This window comes from Lycium ferocissimum, chromosome 11, assembly GCF_029784015.1.
Source record: "Lycium ferocissimum isolate CSIRO_LF1 chromosome 11, AGI_CSIRO_Lferr_CH_V1, whole genome shotgun sequence".
In the NCBI taxonomy this organism is placed as follows: domain Eukaryota; kingdom Viridiplantae; phylum Streptophyta; class Magnoliopsida; order Solanales; family Solanaceae; genus Lycium; species Lycium ferocissimum.
In genome coordinates this window covers 65,918,806-65,934,620 of record NC_081352.1, presented here as the reverse complement: position 1 = coordinate 65,934,620, position 15,815 = coordinate 65,918,806, and the positions used below count along the sequence as shown (strand labels likewise).

The 15,815-nt window shown below is 37.8% G+C and overlaps 2 protein-coding genes across 2 annotated transcripts; one reads left to right on the top strand and one right to left on the bottom strand.

Annotated features, from left to right (window-relative positions):
* Nucleotides 1-10,198: 10,198 nt before the first annotated feature.
* Nucleotides 10,199-11,317, top strand: LOC132038583 (transcription termination factor MTERF9, chloroplastic-like). Its single transcript, XM_059429235.1, has one exon. It carries the CDS (start codon nucleotides 10,199-10,201, stop codon nucleotides 11,315-11,317), a length of 1,119 nt encoding a protein of 372 aa, XP_059285218.1.
* A 1,897-nt stretch (nucleotides 11,318-13,214) lies between these two features.
* LOC132037957 (anthocyanidin 3-O-glucosyltransferase 2-like) lies at nucleotides 13,215-15,102 on the bottom strand. Its single transcript, XM_059428671.1, has one exon. It carries the CDS (start codon nucleotides 14,805-14,807, stop codon nucleotides 13,359-13,361), a length of 1,449 nt encoding a protein of 482 aa, XP_059284654.1. The 5' UTR covers nucleotides 14,808-15,102; the 3' UTR covers nucleotides 13,215-13,358.
* Nucleotides 15,103-15,815: the final 713 nt, after the last annotated feature.

Genomic DNA, 15,815 nt, shown 5'->3' with positions numbered 1-15,815 from the left:
ATCTTTTAGGAGCAGGCATACTTATGCCAATCGCCCATAAGGCAAAAGTATCTTAGGTCGTGTAACTTTGGTAATTTCTTAACAAGTGTATGCCGATGGGGGCATAACGAAATTTAAACTACGCCTTGCAAATTTTTTTTTTAAAATTTTGAGCGCGTGTGGGGGTTCGAACACCGAAACCCATGGGATTTAGCGAAGGGCAAAATTTAAAAATTTCATATATGAAGGGCAAAATTTAAAGACCACCCCAAAAGAAGGGAAATTCTGCGAATTGCCCCATGCGTAAACTATCTCTATGCAAGGGGTGAAATTGTCAAAGCAACGCAAAAATTTAGGAACCAAGCCAAAGCACATTACCTTTCAGTCAACGGAATTGCTCCAGTTCTGCGAAATGACTAAACTACCCTCAAAATGCCAAAGTAGGCATGTTGACCTGTTGTGTGCTTATCCCCCTTTATAGTATAGTAGAATATAATAATTAAATAACAAACAAAAAAAACCATCTCAGAAGATCCAGGACCCAACAAACATTTTGAAGCAGAATCAACAACTATTTAGCAGGCATTGGGATACTGTAGAGCAATGAGGATTTCTCAGCTGATTTTGGAAACTGATATAATGCAAATGATACAAAGGTAATGAGACCACCATGGGAACTCCGAGATGCGAGATGTGACAGAGGAAATTCAGATGACAATGGAGGAAATTCAAGGGCAGATTATTCATGTATTCAGGGAGGGGAATCAATTAGAAGACTTCTTGGCAACTCATAAATTGACATTTTTCTTCGTTACATAACAATATGATATAATAATTAAATAACAAACAAAACAACCATTATATTTAAAATAGAATCTCTCTGGGCCAATTTATGTGGCACACTTTCTTTTTTAATCTGTCCAAAAAAGAATTTCACATTTTTATATTTAGAAACAATTTAACTTAACTAGTTTTCGGGCACGTGCGTTGCATGTGTACCTCATATCAATTGTCACAACATGAGTATCCAAATATTGATGGTCACACTCGTACGAAATGCCAACATTTCTATTAATTCTATAAGAAATTGAATCAGAGAAGAAAATAGAAAAATGAAGACGTCGATACAACCGCCACAAGTGAAAGAACTTATTGTCAATTCAGCATCGAAATCTCGAATTTTTCTCCATCATCTTCCTCCCTTTTTTTCTTTTAATCTGACCATCCAACCAAAGAGGAGTCAAACTCGCAGAGTTGTTTTTTACTATCTTTTTTATTATTATTATTATTATTTTTAAATTTTGGCGTCCTTTCTTCTTTGATGGTGTGAAAATGTGAGAATTGCCTCATTGAATTTGCTTCTGGCCAGATTAAGTAGCTCCTTCTTTGACATATCTTTGTAATAATCTATAAAAAGAAAGCACGATTGTGGACAATGATATTTTATTAATTTTAAATCCACAAGTAATTCGGATTATATTCAAAATATATTAGTCCAAATAATTAAATTATGGGCTAATATAATTGGGTTAATTATTTAAAGTCCGATAAATATGGATTTAAGTAATGGTCCAAATTCATTGGGCTAGTCCATTTAATTGGGCTACGTATGATGAACCCACTTTGTCAAAGCCCAAGATGTCATCTTATTCAAGAGGCCCAAATTGGTGCCACATGTCAAATGACGTGCCACGCCAAGTCAAACGAAGGAGCCAATAGGATCATGCCACGTGTCAAAATGATGCAGCATGCCTAGTCAAATCAAAAGCCAATGAAGATGCGCCATGTGTACAAGTGACATATTCCTACCAATCAAATATCGTATGTCGACAATTCTGATTGGTCGAAAGAAGCCTGTCCTTATCACAACTCCTCCATCCTACAACTATAAATAGGGGTCTCATAATTCAGAAAAGGGGGACAGAAGTTCTAACAAGAAGCCAGGGAGAGCTCGTGGATCAAACGCCGCAGATTTCTCTACAAGCTAAAAGCATTCAAGCATTCAAGTATTTCTCTAGAAGTTCTAGAGATCAAGACCCGGATTCAAGATCAAGCTCAAAAGCCCTTGAATTCAAGTCCAAGTCAAAATCAAATCCATCAAGTTCAAGATCAAGCTCAAAAGCCCTTGAATTTACTATAGAAAAGGCGAATCAGAGGAATCATAGAGATTGTAACACTCATAATTAAATCAAATACAAAGATTGTTGCGATATTTTCCTGTCTTGATTATTATTTTCTCGACGCGAATTTTATTGTCTACAACGATATTATCATTTCAAATTTATTAGAGAGGATCTACACTAACTAAGAATGCACCAGAAAATAGAATTATGCATAGATATAAAATTATACTGAAAAAATATAAGAGTATGTATACGTTGGGTTGATGTACCCATTAAAGAGAATAAGAATGAAGGCAAACTTGAATCATTTTATTAATGATAACATTCACTTAAATACAAGTAAATGTAACTACCTTGACTAGATTTAAGGAACTACTCTAACAACTTAATCTAATCTTATAGATAAGATTAGATAGACTATTCAAACTAATTCAAATACTTAAACTAAATCTACTTCTAACAAAGCGATAACAATTGATAACTAATTCTATTCCTAACGGATCGATAATCTTGAGTTTATCTTAATACACCCCCTCAAGTTAGGTGTGGTGCAACTATACCCAACTTGGATAAACACCGAAGAAAAGCAGGCTTGGGCAGCGGCTTGGTGAGAGTGTCTGCAACTTGGTCCGCGGAAGGGAGGTATTTGACAACCACTCTACCTGATTGCACACTATTGCGGAGATAATGGAAGTCCACCGCAATGTGTTTCATCTTACTGTGGAAAACTGGATTCTTGCTAAGATATGAAACACCAATGTTATCACAAAAAATACTTGGCGTTTGTGAGACTGGGTATCGTAGTTCGTTCAACAAGTTTTGGACCCATGTAATCTCAGAGAGCGCATTAGCCACTGATTTGTATTCCGCTTCAGTAGAAGACCGAGCTACTGATTGTTGCTTCTTAGAGGACCAGCAGATCGGGTTTGGTCCCAAGAAGAGTATATAACCTGATGTAGAGATTCTGTCACTTGGATCCCCCGCCCAGTCAGCATCGGCATACATATACAAATTCTTATCCAAGTGTCGAAGAATTTGTAAGGACGATGTTGCTGATGTCTTGAGATATCGAAGAACTCTTTTTACCGCCTTCCAATGCTTCAAACTCGGGGAGTGCATAAAGGCGGGATAACTTGTTTACGCAAACGAAATATCAGGACGTGTGAAGGATAAGTATTGCAGCTTACCCAGAGTGAGGCGATATAGAGTTGCATCAGCAGGAGGTGAACCATCAGCTGCTCTGGGTGGCGAAGTTGAACACATAGGTGTGGCAACCCCTTTGCAGTCGGTCATATCTGCTTCCGCGAGAATCTCAAGAATATAACTGGATTGGGATAAGATGATCCCATTGGGAACACGCTTAACTTCGATCCCCAAAAAATAATTCAGTTCACCAAGATCTTTTAAAGAGAACACCTTTAGCCAAAGAGTTGATGACATGTGCAACCAAGTTTGGGTGATTCCGTGTGAATGAATATCATCAACATACACCAAAATATATACACGATGTGTGAATGAGGATTTAAAGATAAACAATGAGGCATCTAATTCAGACTTAACAAACCCAATATTATTCAGATGAGATTTGAGAGCCTCATACCAGGCACGTGGAGCTTGTTTGAGGCCATAAATGGCCTTTTTAAGGCGGCATGCATGATGAGGAAAATCAGAATTAACATAGCCTTTTGGTTGAGCCATGAACACACACCACCCATAAGTTACCTTGCAAAAACGCATTGTTCACGTCAAGTTGGTGAACCTTCCACTCGTTTTGAACGTGACAATGGACAAAATAATCCTGATTGTAGTCGGCTTCACAACCGGACTGAAAGTTTCATGAAAGTACAATCCCGGACATTGCGTGAAACCTTTGGCCACTAATCGCGCCTTGTACCTGTCAAGGGAACCATCAGCTTTTCTTTTGATTCGAAACAACCATTTACAGTCCACAACATTTTTCGACGGGTCCCTAGGTACTAGTTCCCAAGTTTGGTTTCTCATTAAAGCTTCATATTCTAAATCCATAGCTTTCTTCCATTCAGTGTGCTTAACCGCTTGTTTAAAGGTATTTGGTGTGGGAGAAAGATGAGCCAAGAAGCTGAATTGTTGTTTCGGTTTGAAAATTGCATTTTGGGACCTGGTGACCATACGGGAGGGCGGAGGTGCGTTGGAGGTTTTCATAGTGTTTGAAGGATTTTGTGTTTGCTGGACAGATGTTGGTGGAGGAAGGTTATGTGTGGGTGATGAAGTAGAAATGGTATTTAAGGGATTATTAAATAGTAAAGGAGAAGAGGAAGGGATAGAGTTGATACACGATGGAGATAAATCTCTTGAAGGTCTTTGGTAGTTGGCCTTCGTACATGGACTCTTGAGAACTTAAAGATTGATGCAAATCTGTTGAAATATTAGAAGAAGTGGGAATTGATAAGGGAATATGGATAGGGGACGGAAGAGTGGGGATTAGGTTGGAGTCCAATTTATTTTGGACTTCTAAATCATTAGAATCATTATTTTTGGAGTGGGGCTCTATAATTACCCAATTTAATTTGGAAAATTTATTTGACAAGTGTGAGAACATTTGAGGAAAAGGAAAAATATTTTCACAAAATTGGACATCACGACTAACAAATATTTTTGAGTTCACTGGATCGAAACAAAGATGAGCATGGTGAACAATAGAGATGCCTAACTATACACATGGTGTAGATCTAGGTTGAAATTTATTTTGTGTATATGGCTTGAGCCATGGATAACAAAGACAACCAAAATTTTTTAGCGAAGTATATTTTGGTGGCTCGCCAAATAATTTTTGATAAGGAGAATCATTATTTAGGCCAGGTGTAGGAAGTCTATTTATGAGATAGACGGCATGGTGGCAGGCAAAGGACCACAATTCAGGTGGTAGTGAGGCTTCATTGAGAAGAGTTCTAGATGTTTCGACAATGTGACGATGTCGTCGCCAGCTATGGCAACTCGTTGAGGTGTGTATGGTGGTGAAACCAAGTGTTCAATGCCATTTTGTTTAGGTAGTGTTTAAGACCCGTGTATTCACCCCCTCCATCTGTATAAACCGATGCAATTTTATGTTTAAAGAAATTTTCCACCAAAGGATGAAATTGTTTAAAAATTGAGGCAACTTCACTTTTATTTTTTATTGTGTACAACCAAATATATTTGGTGTAATGATCAACAAAAATACAGTAATACAACTTTTTATCTATGGATAAAATGGGTGATAGACCCCATAAATCACTGAACAGAGTTTGAAGCGGAGCATTACTATTTAAAGTGAGTCGTTGAAATGGAAAACGATGAGCTTTATTTGAAGAACAAGCATTACAAAATTCAAACTTTTCCTTAGTGGAGATAGGAAGGGAAAATTTATTCAATACTAAATCTAAAACTTTAAGATGAGGATGACCCAAACGACGATGCCACAATTGATGAGAGACTTTAGTGGAGGTGAAATTGGCGGAAGGTGGAATATATTTCCTGTGTGGCCACTCATAGAGTCCATTTTTTTTTTTGGCCTTGTACCGGCCGGCCTCCGAGTTTTGAGATCCTTCACAAGAAAAGAGTATGGAAAAAATTCGATAGAAGTTAGATTGTCACAACAAAACTTGGCAACAGAAATGAGGTTCTTTTTTATAGATGGAGCACAAAGGGTGTTATTAAGCGTGAAATTAGAATTAGAAGCTTTTATTTGAGTTGAACCAGTATGAGTAATGGGAATAGTTTTACCGTCACCCATGGACACTTCCTCATTGCCAGTATATTCTTCAAGATTATCCGATTCCGTTGTGACATGATGTGTTGCTCCTGAATCAAGAATCCAAGGGCTTGCATCTGGTTGATGACTTGAAACAAAATTGACCTTTGCTTCAAAGTGATTGTGCGACTTTGAGCGACACAAGTCAGCAGTGTGGCCGATCTTTTGGCATAGTTGGCATTTCACAGCTTGCCTGGGTTGTCTCCCATTTTGTTGGTTTTCAGAATACTTGTCGTTGAGCTGGTGATTTCCAAGATTGATTGGGGAAGCGACGATTATTCTTGTGGTGTTGAGGCTGAAAGTTGGTCCTTTGTGCAACTGCAGCAATGATGATTGAGGATGATTTTTCAAGATCTTGGTGTTTGAGAAAGAGTTCATGGTCCGTGAGTTTGTGGAATAGTTCCTCAAAGCTTAGAGCCGAGTCTCGTGCTCTTATAGCGGCAGAAATCTCACGATACTCGGGACCAAGGCCACTCAAGATCTTGACTGCTAGTTCATCATCAGCCACTGGTGAACCTGCTATTTTGAGAGCGTCAACAATTGAACTAATCTCTTGTAGGTACTCAGCAACCGTCTTGGAGGCCTTTTTCAAGTTTTGCAACTGATCTCGCAAGCTGAAAATACGAGTATGACTCCTATTTGCATAAGGCGTATGAAGGAGTTCCCGAGGCCATTTTTGCTTTGAGGAAGCGATTACAACGGTGGGAGCAATAGTAGGATCAACCGACGCCATCATTGCCTGTTGAATCAGTTGATCCTGGCAGAACCACGTCTCAAATTCAGGATTCGAGATAGGACGATCATTTTGTGTGATAGTGGTTGGTGGGGCAATTTTGGTTCCGTTAAGATGCCCAAGGAGTTTGTGTCCGTTGAGCAACATCACCAGTTGTGCCTTCCATGTCGCAAAGTTGAGATTATCTTGCAGTTTGATAGGTAATTGGGCAGCTGGATTGAACTGTACCACATGAGTGGTAGGCAAAACTGCAGCTGCAGTGTTAGTGGTGGTAGCAAGTAAAGACATATTTGGGGGGGGGGGGGGTGATGGATCGGACTCGTGAGAGTTTAGAGAGGCTCTAATACCATAAAGAGAATAAGAATGAAGGCAAACTTGAATCATTTTATTAATGATAACATTCACTTAAATACAAGTAAATGTAACTACCTTGACTAGGTTTAAGGAACTACTCTAACAACTTAATCTAATCTTATAGATAAGATTAGATAGACTATTCAAACTAATTCAAATACTTAAACTAAATCTACTTCTAACAAACTGATAACAATTGATAACTAATTCTATTCCTAACAGACTGAAAATCTTGAGTTTATCTTAATACCCATTCGAATCTCATACGCCGGATATATAAGTCTATTTATAGTGATGTACCCTTCAAATACAATAGAAGTCTCTTCAATTTTCATCCACCCCTTCTAATTCCATAATTATGTGATAAAAGTCTTTTCAGTTTTCAAATTAATTAATTGTCAGAATATGATCATTTCAAATTAATTGAATGAATAAGTTCACCCGTTGCTCCCAAGAAAATTCAGCTTGCGTGAATAGCTTTGGTTGTGATATTATATGTTTTCCAATTAACAGCTCCTCATAGCCATTATCTACCATTTAATAGGATGCTAATTTAATAGCTTAACTTAATTTCATGTGCTTTAATGCGGCCAAATGATTAATGACTATGAACAACCTACAATAATTAGAAGGTGAAAAGCTCTTTCTAAAAGCTCTTTCTATTAAGAAATAGGTTGTGAGAGGTAACTTTACTTGCTGAACGTGTAATTCAACTAACAGGTAATTAAAATGCCATTTTTTTGCGCGGAGTGCCCTTCTTTTGGGGTGGTCTTTAAATTTTGCCTACTGTATTCGTGGTCTTTAAATTATGCCTACGTATTCTTGGTCTTTAATTTTTGCCCTTTGTATTGCAACTTTGAGTTTTCCGTAGAAATCATGAGGTTCGAGTTCGAACCCCGCTCGAAGCATAAATTAAAAAAAAAATCGCAAGACAAGATTTGGGTCGCGTGTATGCGGACCGACATACTTTTGTTAAGGAATTACAAATTTTATGCGGACCGGCGTACTCATGCCTTATGGGCGGACTTAGGGTATAAGTATCGGTCCGGCATAACTTTGATAATTCCTTCACAAAGTTATGCGGTGGAGGCATACTTTTAATGGGCAAACTTTTATGCTTGGGACCGGCATAACTTTGTGAAGGAATTATCAAAGTTATGCGGACCGGCATACTTATGCCAAGTCGCCCATAAGGCATAAGTATCTTAGTCCCGCATAATTTTGATAATTCCTTCACAAAGTTATGCGGTGGGGGCATACTTTTATATTGTCTATCGTTTTCCTATTGTTGTTTCATATTTATCGAACATATTTTCCTTCTTCTATTTTTTAACGTAAAAAAATTTGAAAGATAAATATTGCGAGAATGGTGAGCTTTTGGCCTCGGAAACACGTAACATATGCATCTAAATTTTGTTTATTTCTACTCTTGTGGCATAAGTTTACTCTTTTCCCCCGGTCGAAGTGCTTGAACACTTATATAAAATGGAAATGATTCGTATACTACCACGATTTGTTTTGTAATGCGGTTGAAAGACCAAATTTGCATTGAATCGGAGGAACATATTTCTACTAAGTCTTTTGTGAACTTTTATGCGGACCGGCATAACTTTGTGAAGGAATTATCAAAGTTATCTGGGACCGACATCTTATCTAAGTCTCCCACAAGGCATAAGTATCTTGGTCCGGCATAACTTTGGTAATTCCTTAACAAAAGTATGCGGGTCCGGCATAGCGAAATTTAAACTACTGCCTTGCGAATTTTTTTAAAATTTTGGCTGCGCGTGGGTTCGAACCTGGAACCTATGAGTGTTAGCCGAAGGGCAAAATTTAAAGACCACCCCAAAAGAAGGGCAATTCTGTATTGCCCTTAAAATGCTACCATTTAATATTTAATTAAATGTTTTATTGAATTTGATTTATTGTCAGAGCAAAATTGCAATCTAACTTTGAAGGTTGGAGCTTTCCACTTTTAGTATTATATATAGGGAAAAGGCTCAAATATGTTATCGAACTATTGGAAATGACTCGTTTGTGCCACTCTTCAATAGTTTGTCTCATTTGTGCCATCGAATTATTCGGAAATGACTCATTTATGTCACTCATCAATAGTTTGGCCCATTTATGCCATCACCAGTTACCAAAATGACTCATCCATGTCATTTTTTATTAACGTCGGTTTTTATAATATCAGATATGACACGTGGCCTCTAATTAGAGGCCTACGTCGTTTAATTAAACCAACTTAATTTTAAATCCCAAATTAATAAAAAATCAGACCCATACACCCTACCCACCCACAACCATAATCTAGTTGGAGGTCACGTGTCATATCTAGTATTGTAAAACCGGCGTTAATAAAAAATGACATGGATGAGTCATTTTGGTAACAAACGATGGCATAAATGAGCCAAACTATTGATGAGGGGCATAAATGAGCCATTTAGATAGTTCGATGGCGCATAAATAAAACTGATTGGCGAGTGACATAAATGAGCCATTTCCGATAGTTCGATGGCATATTTGAGCCTTTTCCGTTATATATATGATACGATGATGAGATAATTTACAATCACACAAATATTTAAGACGTGTTTTTTACCACAAATTTAAAAAATCTTTCTTTTTTTGTTAAAACTTCATGCTTAGTCAATTGGTGCCATAAAAATTGGGATGCACGGAGTAATACTCCCTTAGGGTTGAAAAAGAGTATTCACTTAGCCATTTGCAAACCTCTCAAGAAAATACTAACTCATAGGTCAAAATAAGTAATTTGACTAAACTACCCCTAATTAAGTACGTATATAATGAGATTTTGGTCACTTTACGCTTAATAAGGGAAAATATGAAAAATTAAGGTTAATTATTTTTTGATGTGGTAGGTGGACTCTTCTTTTTCTTTTTTTGTTCTTTTTTTTTTTTAACATAAAAAAAGGTTAATTAGACACTCTTTTTGAATCAGAGGGAATAATACACAAACTCGTCCCTTAACCCGAGGTTTGGGGTTTGAGTCATGGGAATGGAAAGATCCTTGCCACTGAGTGCACCTCGAATGGTGCTCTACGAAACACGAATCCGGATATAATCAGGCTCCAATCCGGATACCAGACATCGGGTGGGGAAAAAAAAAATTGTGTCTGAGTGAGTAATACAATAATTAGGAAGTGGCAAATTGGAGACTTGGAGAAGAAATGAGAGCATAAACACTTACACCTTCCGAATTTTGGCTAGAAGGCAAGGATGCTTGTCAAAGGTCGGGCTATATCTTCTTTAATATTCAAATTTGAGGGCAACAATGGGTTTCTCTTTCAATACTCAACAGTTGCAGCAACTACCCCAACCCATCTCATTGTAAATTACCTCATCAACTCTCTAGGATTCTCCGAACAAGAAGCAATCTCTGCATCTGCCAAGGTAACCCGCATTAATTCTTTCAAGAATCCAGATATATCTGTCAATTTCTTGAAACAGACAGGTTTTAACGACACCCACATCAAAACCTTGGTTTCCAAGTCCCCAGAACTATTATTCCATGATGTTGAAAAAAACCTTAAACCCAAATTACAGTGTCTTATGGAACTTGGGTTATCAGGTTCTGATTTAGTCAGTGTCCTCATGAGAGATTGCTCATTTTTTAACAGAGGATTAGATACTCATATAAGACCTGTCATAAATTGTCTTAGAAATTTATTGGGTAGTGATGAAAATGTGGTTAAGGTTATAAAGAGAACTTCTTGGTTGATTAGTTATAATAGTTGTATGACTATCGAAGCTAATCTGAATTTATTGCAATCGTTTGGCTGTTCAAATGATAAGATCAAGAATTTTGTGCTTACATGTCCCAAAATTCTTAAAATTAGTACCAAGAGGCTTGAGGAAATGCTGCATAGGGTGGAAAAAGATGTTGGAATTTCTCGTGATGCCGTAATGTTTTACCACATCGTTGGTGTACTTGCTTGCTTCAGTGAATCGACTGTAGACATGAAATTCGGAATATTCAAGAGTTTTGGGTGGTCTGACACGGATATTCTGACCATGTTGCAAAAGCTACCTTATTGTGTAGGCCTATCAGAGGCACGGATTCAAACTGCATTGACAATTTTGATGGAAGAACTCGGATACAAGTCTATTTACATAGCTACTCACCCTTCGCTTTTAGCATACAGTTTGGAGAAGAGGCTAATACCTAGTTATGAAATGTGGAAACTCGTAAATGAAAAGAATCTGATAAAGAGTAGGCGGGAGTTTTACACAGTTATGACATGGCCCAAATCAAAATTTTTGGAGAAGTATGTGCTGCCTGTCAAAGCTGAACTGCCTGACTTGTATGATTTGTACATCAAGAGGATAGGAAAATAGAAGCTTTTCAATATCATTTATTCTTTTGGTGGATGTGCAAAGCAATCTTAGTTTTCAGCGACAGAAAGTGAATTTTGTTTAATCAGATTACCTTTTCTCTTTGAGCTATCATAACAACATTACTGTTAGTTCACTTATTGCTGATTATCCACTATTTGGTGCGGTCATAAGTAGAAAAAAAGAAGTTTAAGTTTAGTTTGTTCTTTCGGCAAATGCAAATGAGGCAGTTATTTCTCTTTTTCTGTTACATGCCTTTAAAGTCTTTCCAATGACATCGCAAAGAGCGAATAAACTCTGCTGTTTTTGTAGTTCTCTTCCTTGTTTATGTGCTACGATTGCTGTTGTCAGGATGCTATATGGAAAAATATTGACTTTTAAAGTAAGTGAATGTTTTCTTGATTTTGTTAAGCTTGTGTATGAAGAAACTGTATAGGGTAAATTTAGAAATGCCTGGTTCAAATATATTGCTCTTGCGGACCACACGTTAATTGTAGATGTCTATTTACCGGTTTAGATGCATGTTTTTAGGGCAACTGTTATAGAGGTAGAAATGTGTGGGTTTGTAACTTTACAGATGAAAGGATAAGCATATCATTTCATGCTGCTTTGGGAGAGGGTCAATGTTTTATCAAAATAATTAGAGCTTTGTTTGCGTGGCATGGTGGTGTTTAGCATATGCATTACATTTCTGCAATGGTAGTTAATTAGCTTGCTCTTCCTTTTTTGGGGGGGTGGTGATGGAGTTCTTATGGTAGGAAGCTGGGGGGAAGAACTTTTAAGGTCAATGATACGTTGGTCTATGTTTGTTTGCAATATTTAGTGCTATTAATAGAGCTTTTGTACAGTAGATAATTTTTTTTTTTTTTTAAAAACCATGTAGCTGCCCTGCTAATATTCCTGGTGCTAGACAATTAAATTCTTCCTTGGTTATTGATGCATTTGTCCATTATTATAAATTGCTTTCGATGTACAAAGTTACTTGCAGTGCATGTCTGAACTCATGAGCAATTAATTTATTTGTGCTTCAATTGATCATAATGGTTCTTTTTTGAATTTTACACCAATACTGTTAGGCACTTGGTGGGGTTTCTATTTACTCACCTCTTGAGTTGGTCTTAGTTCAGATTGTGCTGAGCGGCTTGGTCCCTTTATATTCTGTATTTCTTTGGAAGCTCGCATCATTAGAGCCTTAAATGTAAGGCCAGTGTTAAAGAATTGCCATTCCTAATGGGGGCTACGGGGGGGTGGGGGTGAAAATGAGGTGTGTTGAGGGTAGGGATGACACAATCAATGTGGAAAGCCACATGTGGATCTTGTTTTCCCTACTTCTACTAGGGAAGTCATTTTCCTCATTTTAAGGAACTTATTTTCCTAGAGAATATGTTTTCCGAATATCTTTTCCAAAATTTTTGACCAAGAACATTAGACAATTGGACCGAACACACCCATAGGTTCTTCATTCTGTTAGCTGCAGTAGGTAGATCTGCTTTGGGGTTTGCATGACAACAATATTAATCCTCAATATGTCCTGGATGTAGAACAGCAACAAAAGACTGATTCTAAACAATCGGCTGCGTATATACTTTAACAAGATTGGATTTTTATATGATTGAACTCGAATCTGTAACTTACACCAGTAATGTAAGATACTTGTCATTAAGAAAGATATTTGTAGTATATGATAATTAAGCTACAGTCTATGCATCTGCATATGACATTCCTCAAGAAATGGAAAAGCAGAGACATCATTTCTTAATTGAGAGAAGTTGTTAATTGTCTCTAGAAATTTATTCCTTGAACCTACATCATCTTTTCAAATAGTTACAGCAATAGCTGGAGGAAGAGGAAGTTCGACTAGTGGGGATGTAAGGAAATATAATTAGTAAGAGCAAGAAAATTAAAGGATAGAACATAGAAACTGTATTGCATTTGAAATTAGAACAAGCTGCTCTCCAGGACTGCAAATACATAAGTGCATCTCTGCTTTATTTAAAGAAAAATCATGCATGACTGATGATAGTACTGGTGAAGGCATGATCAATTAGATCTTCATGACAGTCTCAACAAATTGCCCTAGAGCTACATGTGATGAACCACCTTCCATGATTGCTGCTTTGCTTTTCTCCTTCATATCCCTCACCTTGGCCCTGATTTTATTCTCTGAATCCATCAGCTGCCTAATACCATTTTCTATCTCCTCTGCTTTCACCAGTACTGTTGGGTTTCTGCTGTTCAAATCTTTCCTGTAATCCATCTTAATCTCCACTGCCATCCCCAAATCCTTCACTAGTTGAAACGCATTGCTCTGTTGCTCTGCATACACTGGCCATGTTGCCATCGGCACCCCACTACAAACACTCTCCAGAGTCGAATTCCACCCACAATGCGACACGAATCCTCCTGCTGCAGGATGAGATAAAATATCCACCTGCGGGGCCCATCCTATCACCTTTCCCTTTCCTTTAGTCCTTTGCAAGAATCCCTCCGGCAAAACTTCCTCAAGATTCTCGAATTCGCTTGGGAACTGTAGCTTGTCTTTTGGTGGCGGTTGCCTTAGCGACCACAAGAACCGGTAGCCACTGCTCTCTAGAGCATTTGCTATTTCCTTCACCTGATCTTCTTCAAAACACCCCATGCTTCCGAAGCAGAGGAACACCACTGATGAATTAGGCTGGTCATCAAGCCACTTCATAATCGAATCATATTCTTTTCCATGACCATCATTACCACCTCCAAGGTTTAGAATAGGCCCAACTGAATAGATTGGTGGGATTTTCTCATCATCAGAGAGAGCTTTCAAAGCGTACGACTCAAGCTCAACGAAAGTGTTCACCATAATCCCTTTCGTCTCCCTGAATCTTCGTGCATGATTGAGGAACACGGTGCTACTTTCATCGTTGTCTAGGATAATCCCAGGCAAACATTTGACTGGAACTGGGTTAACGTAAGTTGGGATCGGTACTTCTGATTCAGAGTCGAGGTAATTATGCACTATCGCGCTGCGTTCATTGCTTATTAGACTTTGAAAATGGAATTGGAGTCCAAGCATAGCTGCACCAGAAGTGTAGAAGAGATAACTTGGGACTCCAAACTCGTTCGCCACATCAATCATTGAAGTGCAGAACATGTCTACTACAAATCCCGCGAGCTTCACAGAGGTAGACAAATTAAAGATATCAGCAACAGCATCTTTGGCACGATCTTTGAAGCTGTTGATGTACTTGGATATAAAATTTATGGGATGAGTATCACTCTCCATATTAACTGACGTCTCAGGTTGAGAAAGTTCAAGCAATTTTATGCGAGAAGCGTAGTGTGAGGACAGAGATTTAGTATATGATGGAACTTTTGTCTCACTGGGAAGTTTTATGATAAGAACTGTGATGGAAAGTTGATCTTCTCTGTCTACTAGTTGCTTTGCCATCTCCAGAGTGGATACAAGGTGACCCCTCCCAGGAGCAGGAATGAATACTAACTCTGCACTCTTCATAATTTCCTTCACTTGGGTTACTGAGAACTTTTGACTCTATGTTTCAGTGGAAACTTGTTTTTGCTTTCTGAGATCTTGATAGTCACTGGAGGTTTATATAATGTATTCTTGGAGAAAAAGATTCAAGATTGGTTTGAACCTGAATGATGTCACAGCTTTGCTGGTCTGGTGAGAAGCAATTTCCTTGAACTAAAGTTGGTCTCAATCACAACCGATGTGGTGGAATGGACGGGGTCCCTTAACCCTTAATTAGAGTCTCGGGTTTGAATTTCCTGAAAATGGGAAATTCTTTATAAGGAATTTTCTTCCTTGAATAGATGTTAAGTGGCACGAATTTGAATTACTTAGGCTAGAGGGATCCTAATACTCCATGACTACAATCTTAGCATATTACTTCTCCATCCCGATTTAAGTGTATTACTTTCCTTTTTGGTTTGTCCAAAAAAGAGTGTCTCTTTCTATATTTACTAAGTTGACAACTCAAATATCTTTCATGGCAAAAGGACATTTTAGTTCATTATAAAAATGCTTAATTTAGGACCACAAGATTCAAAAGTCTATGCTTAGTCAAACTGAGATGCTTAAATTTGGACGGAGGGAGTATTAAATTAGGATCCAATGTTGTGCATTACGCTGTGTATTATGGGATTTTGATCCGAAAATCCAATAGTAACTTTTAACTATGTTTCAGTGGTAGGTCTACAATGTCTGAAACGTTTGACTACGTTTCAGTGGAAGTTTTTTGCTTTCTCAGATCTTAACAATCATTGGAGGTTTATTATATGTAAAATAATAAGAGTGATGTCACTGCTTTGCTGGTCTAGTAAGAAGCAATTTCCTTGAACTAGAGCCGGTCACTGATGACAATGTGATGGAATGAATGGGATCTCTTTAGCTTTTATCCTTAATTAGAGTCTCGGATTTGTATTTCCCGAGAATGAAAAAATTTCTGGTAAGGAATTTTCCTTCTTTAAATGGATCGTATTCGATGCGAATCTGAATTAATTG

What these genes read in the sequence shown, in the direction of transcription:
- LOC132037957 (XM_059428671.1), bottom strand. Translation starts at nt 14,807, where the DNA reads ATGAAGAGTGCAGAGTTAGTATTCATTCCTGCTCCTGGGAGGGGTCAC.
- LOC132038583 (XM_059429235.1), top strand. Translation starts at nt 10,199, where the DNA reads ATGCTTGTCAAAGGTCGGGCTATATCTTCTTTAATATTCAAATTTGAG.